Genomic DNA, 23,830 nt, shown 5'->3' with positions numbered 1-23,830 from the left:
GATTACTAATTAGCACCTGATGTTGACAATGCTGGTTCTATAGTAATAGAAGACACTTTGAGAAATATTTTGTTCCCTTTTAAGTAAAAATTTGTAATTCAGTCTTCAGGACCTTATTGAGGTCCTCTCAATTGACTTAGGCGGGAAAAATCTTTTATAATTACTATCAGTTTCGTTTTTTTACTTATATGAGCCTTGCCCTAAAGCAATCACTGTTGTTTAACCCAACTCTCTTAAAATATTTTCCTCATTTACATATATAGCACATCCTGAAACTTAGAATGGTTAACAAAAACTTGAGTCCATTAACCATCTTAAGCATGAAATGTTTCTGAAGAGAAATTTTGCCAGTTCTTAATACTTAAATGATATTACTAAGAAATATTAGAAACAAGATTATAACAAAATCTTTAGACTTAAGTGAAAGCCATTTAACTAACGTTTAAAACCTCTGCAATTATTAGTTTATTAGTATCATCCAGGACTCAGATGTTCAGTATTCCTCCTGAAATTACATAAACAAATGCAAATGGAAAGAATCCAAGTCAAAATTATATAACAAAACAGCACTCCATCACAAAAGCGTGTAAAATTACAAGAACGCTATTTTAAAACACTGGCACTTTAAGAGAACGATAATCTCAAAAACCACAATTGCCAAATTGTTTCCCTAAACTGCTAAGCAGATAACATTATGACCCTTATGGATGAGCTTGTTTTATAAGAAAATTCAAACTAAATTGATAATTCAAACAAAGTTTAAATGTCTCCTTCCCTCAAGTCCACTAGATTACAAGGGGACAATCCATTAAGAAAAATATACCTGATTTTTCGCAATTTTTAAGTTGGCCCAATTGATCGAAAACACCAGTGGAAACTCATGTAGCCTATTAATCAGAAGACATTTATAGCCAGCACTTTTCAGAGCCTTTGCTAGGACTAAAACCTCAACAACAAAAGAACCAAAACATTGGACAGTCTTGTATTTTAAGTTCACGCCTTTGGAGATACATTCAGGTCTTCTTTAACGTGGGATCTGCAAATATAACTGCCATTACATGGTAATGGAAGTTAAAGAATGTAGAGTCCTCAAGTAAAGATTAGAACATTGTTTTCTATTAGTCCTTCAAGGACAGACTTTCAAAATGTTTGATTGTAATAATCCCATGTTGTGAGTGCATTGGCTTACTCTTCACTTTGTAAATATAATGGGGCTATGTGAAATTTGCTATCAACTGAGATTCAAGATTCAGTTATGGATGGAAATTGTCCTAAATCAACTTTTATTACCCTCATTATGAATACGCAGGGTGTGTAGACAAAAGCTTTACGAGTCAACTGTATGAAAAGATAAACACTGTAAATCATTCTTGTGTTCCATAATGGGTAAAAGCAAAGGACTAGCTCCCCCTCAAGAAGAAAAATTTCAGACCTATGAAAAGGACAACAATACTAATAAAAAAAATTGTATTTACTTAGAAGCATTCAGAATGTCAACAAAACAGCTGCAACTTTTTTCTTTTTCTTTTGCAATTACAGAGTGGTATTCAGTTAACAGAACAACAATTATTTCATATAAGCTGTATCAGAGACAACTGAAGATGAAAAAAACTACCATCCCCATATATAACTAATTTGTGCTGTGCACCAACAAGAACCTGCTTTAAATTTCCATGCCAATTTACAACCCCCATACTGTACCAGGCAAGGTTAGTGGCTATTGAAAATACCACCGGGACAGGGCTATCTAAAGACACATTCGGTAGTGTGTTAACTATACAAAAAAAGACACTGTACAGTTTAAAAACAAATCTTACACAGCCTTACATTTCAATTTTTTTCTTTAAAAGGAGTGAGTTGTGTACAGGGGGGTTAAATGCTTTATAGACAAGAAAAAAAAACTGCGCTAGAACTGACTTATTCATCATCATCATCTTCTTCTTCATCTTCATCTTCTTCATCCTCCTCTTCTTCCTCATCCTCTTCATCTTCTTCATCTTCCTCCTCTTCCTTCTTTTTCTTGCTCTTTTCAGCTTTAACAACTCCCTTCTTGGCCACATCAGGCTTTCCTTTAGCTCGGTATGCAGCAATATCCTTACAAAATAAAGGCAGCCAAAGTGGCAGGAGAGGAAAAACAAAAAGCCAGTTAAGAGGAGAAAAAGAAAAGCAAGACTAAAAAGAATCAAACATTTCACATACACTTAAAATATCACAGTATTTGGAGACCCACACCCCAACTTCCAAAAATGATTAAGACCACGAGAAATTCATCTAAGAAGATTATAGGACAGTTTTAATTAACCACCTCTAACGGATGGAATGCCATGGTTGAGTATTGGCAATGTTACGCCTCACTGAAGTACAATTATGTACCACCATCCTCAGTTTAGTTTATTAAAACTAGAATGTAGAGACTTTGATTAAAGGGTAGACACTGCCACCTTCTGAATGCGCAAAAGCATTCTACAGGTTTATATTGTTAGAACCCAATCCACAGCAGTAAATTGTTTCAGTTAAGTAATTTGCCAATAAGTACACCATTAAGAAATTTCTACAAATAGATTAATTCTCACAGAACTAAAAATCTTTATTTCAAATCAGAGGGGTTATAGTACTTTCTTCATACTACATTACTTTACAGATCAACAGCCTAACAATCTTTTTATAGTACCTTTACAGTACTTTCTTTATACTATATTACTTTACAGATCAACAGCCTAACAACATTTTAGCTTAACAAAGATTTTTTAAAGGAAATACAGAGTGCTTCAGGCATGTTCACAGAGTCTAGTGTCTATCAGTATGGAGATATGGGGGTGAGGAAACAAATTAAGTGTAAGGTCATTACTCAAGTCAAATTATATTAAGAAATACACAATATGATCCTCTACATTTAAAAAATAAAAAGGCTTAAGACTACAGTCAACAGCCGAGAATGGAGCTGTTCTTGTACCAGGCAAATACACACTTCTTACCTTTTCGTATTTCTCCTTCAGCTTGGCAGCCTTCTTTTCGTAAGGCTGCTTATCATCTGCAGCAGTGTTGTTCCACATCTCTCCCAGTTTCTTTGCAACATCACCAATAGACAGGCCAGGATGCTCTCCTTTGATTTTTGGGCGATACTCAGAACAAAATAAGAAAAAGGCCGAACTATAAAGAGAAATCAAGTCCAGAATGTTATTATTCAATGTGTACTTTATTGATAAATCACTATAAAACCCCTCTGTAATTAAAGCTTCTTACATATATCCTAAGATATTATAGTCTCACACCGTTAAACTTCATAATATTCTACAAACCTGAAGGGGGGGGAACCTCGAAAGAGACATTTTTCAAGAAATAAGACTACGAAAATCGTATCGGGGAAATATGTACGGTAAAGGAGGCAAGTGTATGTAAGTGTTCTGGCTAAAAGTACCACTTAACAGGAACTATACTATAAACTTGGGTGGGCAACTATTAGCTAAAAACTTGTATTATACTCTAAACCCACAAGGTGGCTTGGTAGATTTCATGTTACCTAACTGCTCAACATTTTTTGAAAATAAAATTGGGCAAAGATACTTACGGAGGCCTCTTGGGTGCATTGGGATCCTTGAACTTCTTTTTTGTTTCCCCTTTAGGAGGGATATAAGTTTTCATTTCTCTTTCATAACGGGCCTTGTCAGCCTTTGCCATGTCTTCAAATTTTCCTTTCTCTTTAGCAGACATAGTCTACCAAAATAAAATTATTTGTAAACATAAGCTGATGTGGAAATTTAATACATGACTCAAAAGAACTAACGTTAGAGTCCTTTATTTAACAGTCTGTTCTAATACCACCAATGTTTAAATCCTCTTACCTTCCACCTCTCTGAACACTTCTTAGAAAACTCTGAAAAGTTGACGGAAGCATCTGGGTGCTTCTTCTTGTGCTCCTCCCGGCAAGTTTGCACAAAGAATGCATATGATGACATTTTGCCTCTCGGCTTCTTAGGATCTCCTTTGCCCATGTTTAATTATTTTCTAGAAAAGGAAGGAAAATAAGTGTTTGGCATTCAATAGTGACACAAGCACTTTAACTTCTCAGGCGATGACATATAAAAAAATATTGCGACCCACACAATAGTGACAATATCCTAGAGACCAAACAAGAAAATTATAGCGACACCAAGCCACCCCTACCCACAATTTAAAAAAACAAAAAGAAAAAAAACCCCAAAAACCACCCCGAACGATCCTTCACTGATTTGGAAAAAGTGCAGACGCATGGGGTGAGCCCAGAACGACTATTTTATCTGCCCCCTCCAAAGGACTTAACTGGCAACCTCCCGCCTTTCCATTATTCACGCCCCCCCCCCCCCCCGCAATCTCCCAAACCAGCCTTCGTGCACAAAACCCCGGGGAAGAAAACAAGTGCCTCCAAGTCGTGGATGGTCACGACTCCCCAGAACTAAGGGGTGAGAATCTGGGCAAGGAGCTGCCACCAGGCGCAGGCTCCGTCCCCCACCCCGACCGCAGTGAGGGCTGGGGGTGATTTCAAAAAAAAAAAAATAAATTTGGAAAAAAAAAAAAAACTTCCTCTTCGCAGGAAAACTTCGAGGGGAGGCGGCCGCCCCGAACGCCTTGGCCCCGACACGCAGTTCGCCTGGGACTCCACGTCCGGTCTGAAGTTTTCTGCGCGTAAACAAGGACGAGGGACAAAAGGCGCTCCTGCCCCGGGGCTCGGCGCGCCCCCGGCCGGCCTCCCCCGCGGCCGCCCGCGCGTGTCTCCCGGGCGTGTGTCGTGTGTGTGCGTGTTTAATCCGTTAAAAAGTTCGGGCGCCGCGCGGGGCGGGCTCCGTCCCCCTCCTCCGCCTCCCCGCACCCCGCCCGCCCCCTCCCCCAGCCCCGCGCCCCCGCCCCGACTCCGGGCCGGCCGCGCTGGTCGCCGGGGCCGCCACGTGCGCCCGCCGCCCCCATTTTGTCAGGCGGCGGCGTCGCAGGGAGAAGCCCCGCTCGAAATGGGGGCTGGCTCCGCCCGCGGCCGCGGGGCCGGCGCGCACGGAATGGCCGCCGCCGCGAGGGCGAGCGCGAATATGGCTCCTTCCCTTTGTGTGTGTGTGTGTGTGTGTGAGTGTGCGCGCGTGTGTCTGCGCGTGTGTCTGTGTGTGTGTGCGCGTGAGTGTGTGCGCGCGCGTGTGCGGGTGTGCGCGGGGCGAGCCCGCGGGCGGCGCGCTCTGGCGCACACGCTCGGCCATGACGGCGGGGGAGGGGCGGGGCGGGGGGCGCGCGGACCCTCCCCTCCCCCCGGGCCCGCCGCCGCCGCCGCGCCCCGCTCTCCCCCGGCGCGGCCCGCGCGCCCCGCCGCCCCCGCACGGAAGGACGCGGGGCTGGGGGGGGGGAAGGGGAAAAAAAAAAGTTGCCTGGGAACTGCTGCGCCCAGCGCCCCCGCCCGCCCGCCTTGTTTTCTCTCCAGCCAGCAGCAGCGCCGGGCCGAGTCAGCCATGTTCCAGCGAGCGCAGCGCGGCCGCTCCCCCCGCCGCCGCCGAGCCGCCGCGCCCGGGCACAGGCCGGAGGGCCGGGCCCCGCGCCCCGCGCCCCGCGCCGCCCCCGGCCCGCCTCGCCCGCAGCGCCCGCCTGTGCCCGCCGCCGCCGCTCGGCTCCCCTGCGGCGGCCGATGCAGCCCGGGAAAGCGCCGCCGCCGCCGCCTGCCCGGCCCGTCCGCTCGCCGGCGTTCGCCCGCCGGCCCTCCCCGCTCCCGGCCCCGCCGCCTCCCGCCCGCACGAACGCTCGGCCCTGCACACGGTTACCCCCCCCCCCCCAAAATTTTTTTTTTTAAATGGAAAAAAAAATTTTTTTTTTTGCGCCCGTCAGCGCGGTCGCCGCCGGGGGTGTAAAGTCGCGGGGCTCGGCGTTCGCAGCGCCTCAGGCAGCCTGTGGGCCGGGGTTCCGGCACGGGGCAGGGCTCCCGGCGCCCGACCAGAGGCTCGCTCCGTGCGCAGTTCCCCCCACGGTCCCCCCTCATTTGCCTTTGTGTGGATCCTGACCCGCCGGCTCCCGGCCGCGGGGATCCGGCCGCCGCGCGGGCTGGGGAGCTGCCCGAGGCGCTCTCCCCGCCGCGCCGCTGCCCCACACTCACCCTCAGCGAGGCACAGAGTCGCCCAGTGCCCGTCCGGCTCTCACTTGCCCCGGCGCTGTCTCTATGGAGCTCAATGTACTGCAATGGCTGTGAGAGCGGGAGCCAGACGCAGCCTCCTCACTCTCTCCGCTCTGTAACATTACTCTCCAGCCAGCGCGGCTCCTATTGGCTACCGCCAACTCACGGGGCCCGCTCATTGGTCCGATCCCTCCCATTGTCCTGACCAGAGCCCGCTGGCGATTGGCTGTCTCCGGGGACACGTCATCAAGGATTGAAACAGCGCGCAAATCTGAATGTGTGTGTATGCCGGGCAAAGAGGCTGAGGCGGGAGAGGCAGAGGCAGAGGCAGCAGCTGCTACGGGAAAGCAGAGCTCTATGGTGTATGTGTGCATGTGTCTAACTCAAGCCAGCCCCGCACTGGAGCGGCCGCCGGAGCGAAAAGGGCCTGACTTTTCCACAAGTGTCTCCAACTCCTCAGGCAAAAGAGACACCCACAGGCCTCCCCCCCCCTTCTTAGCCCAAACTCACTTCCAAAGCCAGGGAGGTGAGAGGCCCCAGACCTTCTCTCGACCTTCCAAAGGGAGAGCGGCCCTTGGGGAGACTGTCCGGGAAAAACTGGGGTTCCAGCCGGCCAAGAGGGGCGCAGGCAGCCCCGATTCGAGCCCTTCCCCAGCATAGGGTGGCGGTACCCCATAGGTCTCTCGCAATGGCAGGATTTTTCCTAGAAGAACGCGACACCGGTTTCCAAAGAAGCCCTTTTCTGGGCGCTGAAGGCCCCGCTCCAGGCTTGCGGAGCGGCTGAGATCCGGTCTCAGTGGCCAGGCACTCGGTGTCCCCTCCTTTTTCTGGGTTCGCTCGAGTTTCACAGCCCGTCTGGAACTTTTTAATTTATTTATTTATTTAAATACAAAGCCCCGTCTTAACTTCCTGGAAATCAAATCATTGTCGCGTGTAATGCAAGCACGGCCCCTCCGTGTCCATGGGGGGGACCCGGGCAGGAAACGCTAGCGAGGGCCTGCTGGAATGAACGAATTCACCGGAGACCACATTTTTCACGGTTGGGCCAGTTTCTTGGCCTCGGTGTGGATTACCGTGCGAATCAAACGGATCCTTGTGGTGCTATCTTTCCCCCCATCACACCACTTAAGTGCATCCATGTTGCCCCTCTAGGATTGCAGGAGCTGTGGGTGTAGCGTTACCCCGGCGAGCCGGGCGCGGGCAGAGGCTGCAGACGCCCGGGGCCACGGGCCCGTGCTTTCACTCACCAGGCGGGTGGCCGAGTTCTCTGTCGGGGGCGAAAAACGTGCTCGCCTGACGGCTGGTGCTGGGAGCGGCCCTTCTCGGTGCTTAGGAAACGAGGATCGATTCCTCCTCAGTCTGAGTCCACCACAGCCCCCAGCAGTTAGAACCGTCTGCCCCCCTCTGCACTCTAATACAGGGACGAGCAATGGCATTTCCTCCAAAGGTAGGAAGTAGTTCAGCGTTCAAAGACAGCACGGTTAATGTTCAATTTATTTCTGGGCTGCTCACGGGAGCATCCTTCACCTAATGTAGTGGCTCAAATGTATTCATCCATTTCAGAATTAGGTTTCAGAGCACTTTGGCTCATTTCAAATTTTGATGTTTATCCCTTTTGGAGGATATTTTTGGGGCTTTTTTTTTTTTTATGTGGGGGCCTATCCTTGGTTTTTCGTGGCAGGGGGTCAAAGCCAGCTTCACACATGGCAGGCAGGCATTTTATCCCCCAGCACCTTTTTTAAAAAAGTTAGTTGGACGCAGAAATTACACTCTTGGTAGATGGACAGACAATACACCGCATGTGCACATGAATAGAACATTAGAATGTACAAACTAGTTAAATGTGCTTGATATTTTTAAAAAGCAAACATCTAAAGTAACTTTGGTGTTCTTTTCAGGCATACTAACTTTTCTCTACTGCTGTATACTAATCAGGTTTTCTGTTTTATCTAAATTTGGAACTTTAGTTCAAGTCTATCTTTTGGAAGCCTTCCCTGCAAAATATTTATGAGTGGTACTTGAAGTGGTATCAAAATTTGACTATCATTTGAAGATGGTACTATCAGAATATTTCAGAAGCAGGTTTGCCTCACCACAGGCATTTACCAGTTATCTATAGCAGCATACTCTTGCCAGGGTGAGTTTATGGTCACAAAGCAGCATGAGATTAATGGGCCCATGCAAGTTTCTATTCCAACACAGAGGTACTGTAAGTAATAGGCACTGCATTTGAATAGACCTGGGTTCAAATTCCACCTCTGCTATTTACTAGTTTTGAAAGTAAGTTTCTTAACCTCTTTGTACTTTAATTCTCTCTACTGTGAAACAAAGGTGCTCTCAAGGGTAATTGCAAAAAAAATTTTTTTAAGGTTTAAAATTATGCTGTTGTAAATTCCCTCAAACTTGTGACTTAGAAAATCTCAAGTACAGTTAACCTGCAATTTTTCTTTACATTTTAATTTTATATGAGGGCAGTATTTGCAAATCTAATTGGTTTTCTTTTTAAACACTGGCTCTAAATATTCAGTCTAGTGAGGGGTGCCTTTATTCCCTTGTTCCCAATTCTAACAGAAGCAACATCAGAAAGAATAAGAACCGTCTCTTATAGGCACAACAGTTCTTACTGTTTGGGGAAAGACAACAATATTAAGACACTTAAGCAAACAAAACTTAGAGCTTTTAACTATAGTACTGGAACTGTGATGTCTACCTTGTCACAATATTAGATCCATTTTTCCCTCAACATAAATTATTAGCCACAAATTAGCATCTCTTTTACTTTCCAGTTATTGAGTGCTTTATCCCAAATTAAAAAGTTACCTAATTTCTAAGGCTGAACCTTGTCTCCCATGCCCAATATTGCCAATTGGATTATAGATTGTTATCAATAAAATTTAAGTCCTTTTGAAGCTTGCCTGCTCCCTTCTAGGATAGGTGAATTACCTCTCTTCTGAGATCCCATGATAGTCCCCGCATTAATTAATGTGCTCACAATTGTAATTACCCCGCAGTGTGTCTGCTTGTACAGTGTACACTTCAAGGCAGAAACCCTGTCTCATCTTTGTATCCCAAGTATCTCGCAGTGTGCTTGGCATACAGCAAGCACTCAATAAAACCTGTTGAATAAATGAATAGGTGAAAGAGTACTTACTGCATAATATTGTTTTACTCTTCTTCCTTGGTGGTGAGCATTCAGTTCTCTTTAAATCAGAAAGCAGAAAAAAAAAAAGCAGTAAGTCAATGTTTGGACACGAAGATTGAAAATAGATGCCAATTGCTCCTCATTCTTATAGCTTAAAAGGAGGATAGTGTCCTTGGGGCCATAGTGGGTGTTTCAAAAGTAGTTTTAGTATACACTGTCTCCCAGTTAGGCCAAGATACTCCTTGTTGGATTCTGTGAACTATGGGAAGCCAAATAATTTATCACAGAAAACTGCAAAAATGTCTGCCAAAAGGTTGCTTTCAATGGGATTTTGAGACTTTAAATAATAAGGAAAGATCCACAGGCCAGAGGGATAATATAGTGGGTAAGGCTTGCACATGGCTGACCAAGGTTCAATTCTAGACAACATGTATGGTTCCACCAAAAGTGATCCCTGAGCACAGACAGGAGTAGGCCCTAAACACGATTGGATGTGCTGACCACCCCCCCCCAAAAAAAAGCTCAACCATCAATAACTTTGTAAATCTCGGTTCTTTAATGAAATAACATTTTAAAAAGTTTAAAGCAAAGTAAAGACAGAGAGCTATAAGTCTTTAATTGGCTAAAGGCAATCAATTCCTCCCCAGTGTAGTGAATCCTAAACTCAATATATATGAATTCTTTTCTTGTCTCCTTGAAAAAATTCAGTTTTGGAAAAGGCATAGAACCAGGGAAGCAAAATGCCTCATGAGGTTAACCAACTAAGGATCTCACATTCCTAGAACTCTTTTTTAAGGTGCTAAAAAAAATTAAAGAGAAATTCAGGAAAAGAAAAGCTTATAGCTTTATGAATTCTGATTTCTAACACTCCCCGAGCCCCCCTGCATCACATTTGAATGTCTAGTAGCTTCTTAAGGTCTGGGCTCAGTTTCCCCAACTCTAACTTAGAGCCACTGATCTCTTTTCTAACCTGAAGGCATCAGAGCTAGAGGACAGAGGTAATATTCCATGTCAGTGCTTGGAGAAGAGGAACTTCACACTGAGTTGCTGAAGTATAGCTGATTCTTGGTTAATGTTCAGCACCTATTAGTTGATGAGAAAAAAAAAAAGTCTCAAGCTCTCTCTGGGTAGAGTTTGCACAATCTCCGAATGTTCCTATGGGTTTTCCCTGGAGACAAGTTTTCTCCCACTTGCCAAAGTGGTGCTGGTAAAGTTTATTGGTGCATCAAAATGGTCCCAGTCTGAAAAACAAACAAACAAACAAAAATGGGCCCAGTCTGGAGAGTGTAGGTTCTGTGTGAGTATGCTGTTCAGTGTAACTGCACCCTGACCAGGGGGGAGTTCTGAACTTTTAGGGGAGAGGGGGGCATACCCAGCTATGCTCAGGGCTTGCTTCTGGCTCTGCAATCAGGGATCACTCTTGGTGGGGCTTGGGGGAATATTTGTGGTGTCATGGTTCGAACCAGGGTTGGCCACATGCAAGGCAAGCACCTAACCTGCTTGGTGCTTATTGATGCTTATTGCTCTGGCCTGGCCCCTAAGCTGGAATTCTGCCTTGTGCCCTGCATTGCTGGCCTAGACCCTGCACACCCTCAACCCTGCACTGGAATAAACTAGTTATAAAATGAATCAATCACTACAAATGATCATTTAATATTTCATATATTTGGGGCCTTTAAAATTAATTATTTTTAATAATTTTTTATTTTTTTTAATTTTTACAGTGGGTAGGACATTTGCCTTGCACATGGCTGACCTGGATTCGATTCCTCTGTCCCTCTCGGGGAGTCTGGCAAGCTACCGAGAGTATCCCGCCCACATGGCAGAGCCTGTCAAGATACCTGTGGCATATTCAGTATGCCAAAAACAGTAACAACAAGTCTCACAATGGAGATGTTACTGGTGCCCACTCGAGCAAATCGATGAACAATGGGACAACAGTGATACAGTGCTATTTTAGTTTTATCTTTTAAAAAAATTTTTAATCAAAAAAAATGTTTCAAAGGGGCTGGAGTGATAGCACAGCAGGTAGGGCATTTGCCTTGCACGCAGCTGACCTGGGTTCGATTCCCAGCATTCCATATAGTCCCCTGAGCACCGCCAGGGGTAATTCCTGAGAGTGGAGTCAGGATTGACCCCTGTGCATCGCCGGGTGTGACCTAGAGGGCAATAAATAAATAAATAAATAAAAATTTTTAGATGAAATACTGTGAGATACAATTACAGACTTACACACTTTCGTGATTACATTTCAGTCATACAATGGTCAAGTACCCATCCCTACACCAGTGTCCATTCTCCACCACCAATGTTCCCAGCATCCCTCCCACCACCCCTTTCTTCCCGATCCCCTCCCCCCACCTCCACCTCTGTGCAGGCACATTCTTTGGGGCCTTTTTTTGAAGTTTGGTAATTTTTTTTTTTTTGGCTAAGAGATATGTCATAGGAGCTGATACCTATTAGCCTTTGTCTCAAATTTTTGAGGTTTTGTTTGTTTAAAGTCTTAGTCTGTTAGGTCCTGGGAAACATATTAGATGAGGACTTAACTGTACTTCCCACCTCAGCCTGCGTTTTTAGTCCAAATGTGGATCCCAAAGTGGACAGCACTGACGAAGGCAGAAAAATTAGCACTAAAGCTAGTTTATAGCAACCATATCTCTAGCATTAGAGTAGTTCACTGTTGAGTAAGGAAAAAATAGTTCCTCTTTTATTTTGTGGGTTTGTTTCTGGGTCACACCTGCCAGTGCTTGGGGACCATTCAGTATTAGGCATGAAACCTTGTGCTCAAACCTTTTGAGCTATCTCTCTGGCCCAAACTATTATGCTTTAAAAATATATGTTTTTTACATTGGCTGGAGAGGGCAGCGGGTAAGGCACTTGCCTTGTATGGAGGTGACCTGGATTAGATCCCTGGATTCCATGGTGGTTCCCTGAGCACCGTCAGGAGCGATTCCTGAGTGCAGAGCCAGGACTAACCCCTGAGTATTGCTGGGTGTGGCCCCAAAACAAAAGAAAACAAACAAAAAGATGTCTCAGGCTGGAGAGAGAGGGCAGCAGGGAGGGCTCTTGCCTCGGGTGTGGCCATTCTGGACTTGATCCCCAGCAATTAATATGGTTCCCAGAGCTCTGCCGGGAGTGATCTCTGAGTACAGAGCCCTCAGCACAATGGGATGTGACTCCAAAACCTAAAACCTAAATAAAATAAAATAAATAAGATGTAGGGCCCAGATAGGGTCCCTTGAGCCCAGGCAGAAGTGATCCCTGAGTGTAGAGCCAGGAATAATCCCTGAGCACTGCCAGGTGTGGCCCCCAAACCAAATAAATAAATCATCATCATCATCATCATCATCCCATTGATTGTCGAACTTCTCGAGCGGTCTCAGTAACATCTCCATTCGTCCAAGCCCTGAGATTTTAGAAGCCTCTCTCCAATCATCCTTCCAATGATGCCGTACTGGAGGCTCTTTCAGGGTCAGAGGAATGAAACTCAACTTGTTACTGGTTTTGGCATATTAATACACCATGGGGACCTTGCCAGGCTCTCTCTCCCATGTGGGCAGGAAACTCCCAGTAGTTTGCCAGGTTCTCCCAGAGGGAGAAGTAGGCTATAAGAACCTTTGTGCGCGGCTGCAAAGGTTCCGGGAGCTTGCTTTTAAGTCTCTGGATGCTGGCCTTTGACAGGATTACACAGCCCGGGGGCAGTCCCTGGGTGTGACCACCTAGCTACTGGGAGGTGGGATACCTGGGTGGAGAAGGCCCAGTTCCGATCCGAGCAGCCTTGGAGGTCTCAGCCCTGGGTCCCACACACCACCTGGGTTCCTCTGCCGGTTCCTTCATGCGTGAGGCTCATCTGAACGTGTGGAGAGGGGCCGTGAGCATGGCTGTGGCTAGGTTCCAGAGTCTTCGGCCACCAGGAGTTCTGCTCTGGGTGGGGAGGGAAGCTGGAGCCCATTCCCTCCGAGGAGGCCCCGGGGAAGACAGCCAGGCGCTCGGGCAAGAGACTCTCTGCGTTGTTCTCTTCTGGGAACTGGCTTTTAAGTCTCTGGATGCTGGCCGTTGACAGGATTACACGGGCTAGGGGGCAGTCCCTGGGAAATAAATAAATAAATAAATCACCATATCACTGTATAATGGTCATCCCATTGTTCATCGATTTACTTGAGCGGGCGCCAGTAACATCTCCATTCATCCCAACCCTGAGATTTTAGCAGCCTCTCCTTACTCAATTTTCCCAATGATTGGAGGCTCTTTACAGGGTCAGGGGAATGAGACCTGTTATTGTTACTATATTTGGCATATCGAATACGCCACGGGGAACTTGCCAGGCTCTTCCATGCAAATAAATAAATAAATAAATACTTGTTTACTAGTTGGCAAATAATGGCATACCTGAAGAGGAAAATAAATAATTAAAAAAATGTATTTGGTTTTGTTTGGTAGCCAAACAAAAAACTCCTAGCAGTGCTTGGGGGCTATTCCCAGCTCTGTGCTTGCAGGACCATGTTATATGAGGGACTGAACCTGGGCCTTTGTTCACTGAACTCTCTTGCCAGCCCAAATAGTATAACTTTTATATATGCACAGATGTATACACGAGTGTGTGTGTGTGTGTGTGTTTGAGAAGGGGCACACACCCAGTGGTGCTCGGTGGTACAATTTTTAATTCTTTTGTTTTTGGGCCACACCCAGCAATGCTTGGGGCTTACTCCTAGCTCTGCACTCAGGAATCACTCCTGACAAGGCTCAGAGGACCATATGTAATGCTGGGGATCAACCCTCCTGGACCACATGCAAAGCAAACACCCTACCCGCTGTACTATCATTCTGGCCCCAGAAGAATACATTTTTTTTATTTAATGAAAAAATTATGTAGGGTGGGGATAGCACAATGGGTTGGGTGTTTGCCTTGCACTAGGTTGACCCAGGTTCAATTCCTCTGCCCCTCTCAGAGAGCCCGGCAAGCTACCGAGAGTATCTCGCCCACATGGCAGAGCCTGGCAAGCTACCCATGGCATATTCAATATGCCAAAAACAGTAACAAGTCTCACAATGGAGATGTTACAGGTGCCCGCTCGAGCAAATAGATGAGCAACAGGATGACAGTGACAGTGATACAGGATAGGGATGTGGCCCAACTAGTAACCACTGAGTTTGGTTTCTGGCACTAGACGTTACCTTGACTCTGAGCACTGAGAACCACTGAGAATACTGGTGTTTGTTTTATTTTTATTTTTTTGCAGTGATGGGAACTGAACCCAGAGCCTCACACATTTTGCCTCAAGCCAATTCATTTTTCTGAGCCCTGCCTAGCACTGTTGGGCCTGAGCACCACAGGGAGTGATACTGGACCCCTGAGTATCACCCAAAATAGCTTGCGGGGCTCCTGAGCACTACTGGGATCACCCTGGGCATGCCCTGCACTGCAGGATAACAGTGCTACCTCCTTGGGCCCTGGTATTGAACCGCTGTCTTGTTTGTTTGGAAAGGGCCAGAAATGATCAGTGAGTCCCCTTTGCAATGCTTAAGAGCTTCTCTCCACTCCCCCGACAATAAAGATAGCACTGTAGCACTGTTGTCCCCTTGTTCATCGATTTACTCAAGCGGGCACCAGTAATGTCTCCATTGTGAGACTTGTTGTTACTGTTTTTGGCATATCGAATACACCACGGGTAGCTTGCCAGGTTCTGCGGTGCGGGCAGAATACTCTCGGTAGCTTGCCAGTCTCTCTGAGAGGGATGGAGGAATCAAACCCAGGTCGACCGCATGCAAGGCAAACGCCCTACCTGCTGTGCTCCAGTCCCACCCAAAAAAGATATTTACAAAAAACTTGTGCATGGATGTTCATAGTAGCATTTTATAAAACCAAGAGAAAAGTAGAAATAACCCAATGTCCATCATCTCAAGAGGAAAAACATAATTGGTATAGCTATATAATTTGAATGTTATTTGGCAACAGAGAGGAAAGAAATACTGATTCATGCTACCAACATGGAAGAATCTTGGATACATTATGCTCAGTGAAAACAGCCAGTTACAGCGGCTGAGAATAAAAAGCATATGAAGTCGCGTGTCCGCTGGTTTTGGATTTCTGGTATTTTAGTAATTAAGTCCAGAGAAATTTCTGGCAGAAATTTCAGTCACATCACTGCAAGCTCGTACCTCTTTTGGTGGGCTCTATAAGATGGCGGTCGCCATGCTGCTGAAAGGAAAGGCCTAGAGAGGAAAAGCCTTCCCTCTCCTGGGGCGGCATGGGGCTGTAGCTTAGTTCACAGTCTAGAGGCATTTCTGCAAGAAGCCACTGGGTTCCGAAATTAGTTGGTGGGCCTCCGGGATCAGGGTCATTCAGGAGTGGAGCAGCCGTTCGTGTGGGGCTAAAGTCTTTGTTCTTGTCTTGGGGCCACATCTGGCAGTATTCAGGTCTTACTCCTCTCTCTATGCTCAGATTCATTCCTGGCAGGGATCAGGGCCATAGGTGACCCAAGTCAAATGTAAGGCAAGTACCCTACCCACTGTACTATCTCTCCATCCTCTAGGGATTTTTATTGACAGTCTGAGTTATTGTTAAGTCAGAAGAACCGTGATAGGTTAAATGGTTCAGTGCAAACTGTAGGTCTCTGACCTTACCTGCCACACTGATGTTTTATGTGACCAAAATAAAGCTTTTGAAAAATTGGAACGGCTGGTTAGGAATATAGCTCAGTGGTGGAACACATGCCTATAATGCTTGAGGCCCAGGGTTCAATTCCTAGCACCGCAAAAAAAGAATATTGAAAGTTGAACACATGAGCATGCATTATAAAAAGTCCACGTATCTGGCTGTTTTGAAGTCAGATCTGATAAGCTTGGCTCCACATTTATCAGGGTGATGGTCTTACGAAGGGAATAGTGGCTGTCTTGTCAAAAGTAGGCTAGTACCCTGTGATTTGCCTCAGTGCACACCCCATTTGCTACTGATTCCTTTAGACTTCTCACCCACTTTTGGTACTTGCTTCCCTCAGTTAGACATTTGAGCTTGCAAACTTTTAGTTAGGTCCTTAGTGGGCCTATGGACTTGTTGGCTTGAAAGTTGTCTTGATCAGATAGTTCTTTCCTAGGAAACATGTGTTCTATTATATAGAACAGAGTGGGAAATTCTAAAGGATAGCATTCCTTTGGGTGAGAATCACTGTACCACTGTCATCCCATTGTTTGTCGGTTTACTTGAGTGAGCACCAGTAACGTCTCTATTCCTCCCAGCCCTGAGATTTTAGCAGCCTCTCCTTAGTCGTCTTTCCCAGCAGTCAGAGGCTCTTTCAGAGTCAGGGGAATGAGACCCATAGTTACTGTTTTTGGCATATTGAATACGCCACGGGTAGCTTGCCAGGCTCTGCCCATGCGGGTAGGCGGGATACTCTTGGTAGCTTGCAGGCTCTCTGGGAGGTATGTATATACTGTCATCCCGTTGATCAATGATTTGTACGAGCGGGCCCAGTAACATCTCCATTCATCCTAGCCCTGAGATTTTAGTAGCCTCTCTTTACTTGTCCTTCCCAATGGTGCCGCATTAGAGGCTCTTTCAGGGTCAGGGGAATGAGACAATCACTGTTACTGATAAAAGAGTAGTATCTATTCTTTTATGTTATCCAACACTCCTCCTATGTTATTCAACACTCTATGATGTGTTATCTCTCTAAAAAAACAAACCCCAAAGTGATCATTCATCATTCAAAAAGAAATGATGCTTGTGTTCTGATATGTGTGCTATAATGTAGGGGTTGGGGTGGGGAAAGGACATTTGGTCTGTTTGTTGGCAGAGGATTAGATGGGCAACAGTGGGCAAAGTTAAATGAAACATATTTGGATTGGGTGAGAATAGAATCAGTTTTTGTGTCATCATAGGTAACACGGACTCATGAAAAAAGGAGTAGAGAGTTTGGCTGTGCTTCCAGAGAATGTCTTACAATAAAGGCAAAGTATTTTAAAAATAAATTTATTGGGCCAGAGCGAGTACAGTGGATAAGGTGTTTGCTTTGTACTTGCCTGACCTGGGCTTGATTCCTGGCACCACTTATGATAACCCACCCCAAGCCTAGTCAGGAGTGATAACTGAGCACAAAAGTAGGCGTAAGCCCTGAGCAGAACAGAGTGTGGCCTAAACCCCCACCCCATAACCTTTATCACATGGCAAGTATTTATTTTATTAGGGCTATAAATAAAATTTATCTAAATTTTAATATTTATTTCATATTTATTATTATTATTATCATGTTGCAGAGTACCTATTTGCAGAATTTTTTCCCCCTAAGATATCATTTAATCCTCACAGTGATCCTTCAGCAGGATGTTTATCTCTCTCTCTCTCTCTCTTTTTTTTTTAAAAATAAAGCTAAGCTCTAGAGTTAGCATTTAAGTTATCCAAATGTCAAGAAAGCAACATTATTGATCCAGTTCTGGTTCCAAAGCTTAACTTTTCACCAGGAAGCCACATGAACTTCCAGTTACTAGTTGAGCTAAAAAGAAAAGACATTTCTTCTCCCAAGTATATTTCATATGCTCACAGAAATAAATAAACAGACCTCCTGGGGGTGGCCCAAATGCCAAAAACAAAAGAAACCCCCAAAATTGAGCACCCCAAAATGGCTCATGGGGCTAAGCTGGAAACTATCAATCCCACTTGCTGTTTATGAAGTATTAAAAAAAATCAACAACAAAAATATTTGTATAGTTTTTAGGAAAATCTTGATCTTAGTTCTAAGATTTCTTTTAGATTTCCAGAATGGAATTAAGGAAGTCAGAAGGAGAGAGCATGATTTAGTATGTTCTAATATAAGTACAACCAGAAAATTATGTTCACATTCAGAAATTGAACTCTATCTGGGCAACTTTCATGGCATTTGATCATTTTGCTTCTAGGAAATATTTAGAAAATAATCAGAATCAAGTAAAGGTACAAAGTATGAATAAGAGTATTGTTTGTGGTATTATCCATAATGTGGAAACAACAACAAATCAAAGATCAATGGGATGACAAGTGATACAAATGATACAAGTGAAACTGGGTCTGGAGTGATAGTACAGCGGGTAGAGCATTTGCATTGCATTCAGCAGATCTGGGTTCTATTCCCAACATCCCATATGGTCCCCTGAGCACCGCCAGAAGTAATTCCTGAGTGCAGAGCCAGGAGTAACCCCTGTGCATTGCTGGGTGTGACCCAAAAAGAAAACAAAAATCTAAGGGGATACAAGTGGAAACAACTTAGATGTACAATAAGAAGCATTTGATTATATAAATTTTGACTGATGAGTTACTATTATTCAACTATAAACTTATTCTTAATGTTAAATTTAATGCCATATAAAAATATACCTAATATCTTATGATGAGAGAAGCTATTCTCAGAAGGTACACGTGAATATGAAAAAGACTGGGATAATATCTTAAAAGCCACAAAATAGTGCCATTTCTGTTGAAAGGCTATCTTTATCTTCTCTTTATACAATTTAATATTTTCCAAGTTTTCTGTAATCAACTTATATTATTGATATAATTAGAAACAGAAAACTCCAATTTAAGCAATTTTTGAACAATTAAACATTTGATTTTTAAATTTTTTGGCCACATCTGCCAGTGTTCAGGGCTTACACCTGACTGTGCTCAGGGATCACTTCTGGTGAGGCTAGGGGGACATCAGGGGGTGTCAGGGACTGAACATAGACCAGCCACACGCAAAGCAAGCGCCCTTCCTCCTCTGGTGTCACTCAGGCCTCTCTTTCCCTTTCTTAAGCTCACCAGTTTGTTCTCTAGTCCATATCTTGTAGAAATTTCCTTACTGGTGTCTTCCTATGCTGGCTTTGACTCCAGCAGCCTGCGATTTCTCCTTCTTCCTCTTCCCTTGCATCAGATTCTATAACACCTACTCACAATACTTTTGAATCTTTTCTTTTTCTTTTTTTTTAAAATTTCTATTGCCTCCAACTCTCATTCTGGCCTGTATTGTTTTTCACTCAAGAATGAAGATGTGTGTGGGGGAGGGGGGCGGGGGTACAAAGCAATAGTACAGTGGGTAAAGTGTTTACATTTCAATGTGGCTAACATCTCCAGGGTTGATTTCCCACATCCTATATGGTACCCCCAGCACTGCCAGGAGTAATTCTTCAGTGCAAAGCCAAGAGTACCCCTTGAGCATCGCTGGGTGTGGCCCCCAAACAAAAACAAATTAAAAAAGGATGAAAACTGGGGGGGGGGGAGCAGAGCAGTACAACACGTAGGGCGCCAGGGGTAATTCCTCAGTATAGGAATTTAAGTTTCAATAATACGCTCATATGCAGAGTTACTGTCATCCCGATGTTCATTGATTTGTTTGAGCGGGCACCAGTAATGGCTTCATTGTGAGACTTATTATTGTTTTTGGCATATCAAATACACCATGGGTAGCTTGCCATACTCTGCCATGTGGGCGGAATACTCTCGGTAGCTTGCTGGGCTCTCTGAGAGGGACGGAGGAATCGAACCCAGGTCAGCCACATGCAAGGCAAACACCCTACCCACTGTGCTATAGCTCCAGCCCATACATATAAAAAAATTAATCCTGGCATATAAATTGCTTAGAACACTGTAAATGTCCCATAGAAATGAGCTCTTGATCTTATATGATTTTTTAAAATGATGTTAGTATTTTTTTGTAATGTTAAAAACTTTCACTTTAATTACAGTTTCTTCCAAATAAACTACCCAATCTTCACCTGGGCTTCAAGGGAATGTTTTACTCTGTTCTCCCTCCCACTGCTCTCCTCCTTTCTAAACTAGATCTTTCACTTTCCTACTTTTGAGCTTCTGGGGCGGTTATTTCTTATGCTTGTAGTATCCTTTCCCCCACTTCTGTCATGACAATCCACCCTTTCAAACCTTCCCAATTTGACAAAATTCTCAACTCAATGAGCCTTCTTTCTTTTTGAAATCTTTTTACTTTGAGTTTCCCTGACTCTCATGGTATTGTAAAACTAGAAACATAATAGCCTATATAAACATGTGCATATAAATATAACATTATGCTGTTGGAACATTGAATACCCAAACCAACTGTATCATGAACGACTCCGTAAACCACAGTACTTAAATAAAGTTTAAAAAAATTAAATATAACAACGTGCTATCGGATATTTTACAAACTGGTGTAGAGACATAATATGTTGTTTCAATCATCCATATGTTTCTAATACTTCGTGTTCCTCACTGGGGCTTGGTACTTGTTAGCTGAATACATGTTAGGTGATGTGTTAACTTTTTGCTCACACCTATTCGATTGTTGATACTCAATTTTAATAAACCATATATAGAAGTCTCTTCCCTTCAAATATTAAAATACATTCTCATATGCTAGCCTTAGGACATGGTGCAAAACATACCATCATATCATTGGCTTTTATTTTATTTAAATATAGTAGATATTGGTAACTTCTTATGGTTTTACTTCTATTAAAGTGTTGGTTCCTAACCTGATGATTTGGGGCAGGGTTTTTACAAACTTCTTTTTAATTGTATTTATTTTGGGACTTTAGGGGCACATTGGGTAACTCTCAGGGGTTACTCATGACTCTGTGCTCAGGGGTTGCTCCCAGCAGCACTTGGGGAACCATATGTAGTGCCAGGGATTCATCCAGGATTGACCACAGGACAGACAAGTGTCTTAACCCCCATTTTAGCTCCCCAGCCCTAAACTGCCATTTTACAGATTTTCTTGTTTGCTTTTTACTATGTGAAGTGCTATGGCTCATTAACTCATAAATATTATTTTAATTTATATGACTTATTAAAAGTCTTGAGGACCTGGGAGATCTTACCAAAGTTAAGCCCAATCTCCTTCTAAATGGCTGTTTCCAATTGATCCCTGGTACCCAGATGGTCCTCTGTGCACTGCTCGGTGTGACTCCTGAACACAGAGCAAAGAATAGCCCCTGAACATTACTGAGTGTGGCCCCAGCCTCCACCCTCCACCCCTTACAAGCCCTCAAAGTCAAAACAATAAGACCAGGTTTCTAAATGACTGCATTTGTAATGGTGACAGACACTTTGTGAGATCAACACACATAATTAGTTATCACTATAGTTCATAAATTCTCTCCAGTTTTTTTTTCCTTATATGAAAATTCACGTTGGCCCAAAACGCTGGTTTGTGGAATCCAGGGAATTCCGTCTTAAGTTTGGAATGGCCAGAGAGATAGTGCAGTGAGTAGGGCCCTTGCCTTGCATGCGCCCCTGGGATTACATCTGTGACAACCCATGTGGTCCCCCAAGCACTGCCAGGAGTAATTCCTGAGTGCAGAGCCAGGAGTAAGCTCTAAGCATCACCAAGTGTGGGCCAAAATCCAAAACTACCACCACCACCACCACCCAAAAGAACAATGTAGAGTTCTGGGTGAAGTAGGCGGTGGTGAGAGTAGAGGATGGCCAACGTGGTGGGCCCCAGAAAGAATCTCCTCTTGGGTACTGTGGCTTAGATCACAGACTTACAGACACCAGTTCAAATCCCACTGTCCACATGCAAACGCAATGCTGGCAACTCTGCTGTCTCTGATTCCCAGAGCCACGCGCATTTTCCAGCTGTTCCATGTCTGGTGTGTGTAAGCACCATCAAGTGGTGCAAAACCGTGACCTAAATAAGAGTGTGTGCACCACAGCCAGAATGTGTGACCCTGGTGAGCATGTGCGTGGGTACCACGGCGACCCCAGGCGAGCACCAATACCTTCACTTGCGCCTGGGACTCTGGCACACGTGCACACCCCACAGCTGGACACCGTGCTTAGTGGGCACGGGGGCCAAGTGTGTGCGCCTTGCCAACCCAGAAATCACCACAGTTTGTATGCCATCCCCACAGCCTGGTGTGTGTACGACCCCTGCTCGTTGCGACATCATCAGCAAGGGGGCGGGGAGGGGAGGGGATTTTTTCTCTGGTATAGTGTTGTCTCCTCATTGCTAAGGTCGCCCATACTCGGGCATTCCTCCTCCCCACCCCCACTACTTCCCTCTCCTGTCCCTCTCTCAGCTACCGCTTCTGCTTCACAAACACAGTGCTGAAAGCACCTAGTTCCTGGGATTTATACTTGCCAAGTGGCTTTAGGGAACAAGTTTTTCTCAAGCCTAAGCATCGAAAGGCACTTATTTCAACACTTGAGGGAAAAATAGTAACTTAGGAAATCAATAATCTCATCCCAAGTAGACAAATGGATTTTTGTGAGGCTATCTCTATGGTTTCCTGCCTCTCTTTAAAAAGATGTATAATATTAGTTTCTTGAATCCCTTCTTCTGTGTTCTCTTAATTTTGTACCCCCCCCCAAAAGTATAAGATGTTTACAGGTATAAAGGAGACTATCATTTCATGTGTCACATGGCAACCAATTATCTTCAAATGCTAGTTTTGTTTTTTAATTAATGACAATTGAATAAAAGATATAACCTTTTGTAAGTGTCTAAATTTTTTCTGGTTAAAAATTGAACTTTGGGGCTGGAGCAATAGCACAGCGGGTAGGGCGTTTGCCTTGCACGCGGCCGAGCCGGGTTCAATTCCCAGCATCCCATATGGCCCCCTGAGCACCGCCAGGAGTGATTCCTGAGTGCAGAGCCAGGAGTAACCCCTGTGCATCGCCAGGTGTGACCCAAAAAGAAAAAAAAAATTGAACTTTGTGGGTCAGAGAGATAGGACAGGGCATAAGGTGGCTGCCTTGCAAGCAGCTAGCCACAGTTTGACCCCTGTTAATAGCTTAAGATTCCTTGAGCACCAACAACAGTGACCCTGAGCACAGAGCCAGGACTAGACTTGAGTTCTGCTGAGAGTGGCCCAACCCCCAGCCCTCACCAAATAAAATAAAACAAAGATGAATTTCATATGAATGCATTTTTTTATGGAGCAAAAGAAAACAAATGCAATGAGAGGAATTTTTCTTTTAGAGCAATAAAAGAAAAAATAATATCAAGAGGAAGAAAGAGGAAACAGTAAGAGGGGCTAATGCAAGTTCTTCCTTGAATCTCTCCACCATCTAAGGAAGGTGACTTGGAGGAGTTTGTTAGCCTGTCTGCAAGGGTTAGATGCTATCAAAGTAATAAAAAGGAATTTACATACATATCTCCTAATGCTGAAAGGTTTGGAGAGTACTCAAGGCAGACGACCTGCATTTTTCTCAAGTGAGATGCCAGATGCTTAGAACTATAAGATTCAAAGACAAAGACTTTTGGGGGAAAGTCACTCTATGAAGAAATGGAAACTTTGTCATTAAATTAATGTCTTTGTCATCAAATGATCCAGATACTGCAACTCAGTTCAAGGATTCTTTATCTTGGGGGCATGGCGAGGGGTGCCTGTTGTTGGCCTTCATTGTCTGGTGCTCAGGGCCTATTCCTGGCACTGTGCTCACTTCTGGCTGGGCTCAGGAGACCATAGGTGGTGCTGGGGGTTGAACCCTGGTCAGCTGTGTGCTAAGCAAACACCTTCCCCCTGTCCTCTCTCTCTGGTCATGGATTCTTCATCTTGAATGTGCTACCACAGGAGCATCATTGTCACATCATAGGTATTTCTTCCGTCAAGAAGAAAACGGA

General features: G+C 44.6%; 1 protein-coding gene across 2 annotated transcripts; it reads right to left on the bottom strand.

Annotated features, from left to right (window-relative positions):
* Positions 1–1,453: 1,453 nt before the first annotated feature.
* HMGB1 (high mobility group box 1) lies at positions 1,454–6,244 on the bottom strand. Of its 2 annotated transcripts, none has more exons than XM_055141650.1 (5): positions 6,101–6,244; positions 3,843–4,005; positions 3,569–3,714; positions 2,976–3,150; positions 1,454–2,094 (listed from the first exon to the last, which is right to left on the bottom strand). In XM_055141650.1, exons 2-5 carry the CDS (start codon positions 3,990–3,992, stop codon positions 1,918–1,920), a joined length of 648 nt encoding a protein of 215 aa, XP_054997625.1. In that variant the 5' UTR covers positions 3,993–4,005; positions 6,101–6,244; the 3' UTR covers positions 1,454–1,917. The 2 variants fall into 2 exon arrangements, with proteins under 2 accessions (XP_054997625.1, XP_054997633.1); XM_055141658.1 differs by lacking the exon at positions 6,101–6,244 and adding an exon at positions 5,599–5,616.
* Between the last annotated feature and the right edge of the window lie 17,586 nt (positions 6,245–23,830).

Source organism: Sorex araneus, chromosome 1, assembly GCF_027595985.1.
Source record: "Sorex araneus isolate mSorAra2 chromosome 1, mSorAra2.pri, whole genome shotgun sequence".
NCBI classification, from domain to species: Eukaryota; Metazoa; Chordata; class Mammalia; order Eulipotyphla; family Soricidae; genus Sorex; species Sorex araneus.
The sequence above is the reverse complement of the archived record's forward strand: the minus strand, read 5'-3'. Positions and strand labels throughout refer to the sequence as shown.

Excerpts from the sequence above, each read along its gene's own strand:
- HMGB1 (XM_055141650.1), bottom strand. The coding sequence starts at position 3,992 with ATGGGCAAAGGAGATCCTAAGAAGCCGAGAGGCAAAATGTCATCATAT. Across the intron at positions 3,715-3,842 it reads AGTGTTCAGAGAGGTGGAAG|ACTATGTCTGCTAAAGAGAA; the intron begins GTAAGAGGATTT and ends TTATTTTGGTAG. Across the intron at positions 3,151-3,568 it reads AATGCACCCAAGAGGCCTCC|TTCGGCCTTTTTCTTATTTT; the intron begins GTAAGTATCTTT and ends TTCTCTTTATAG.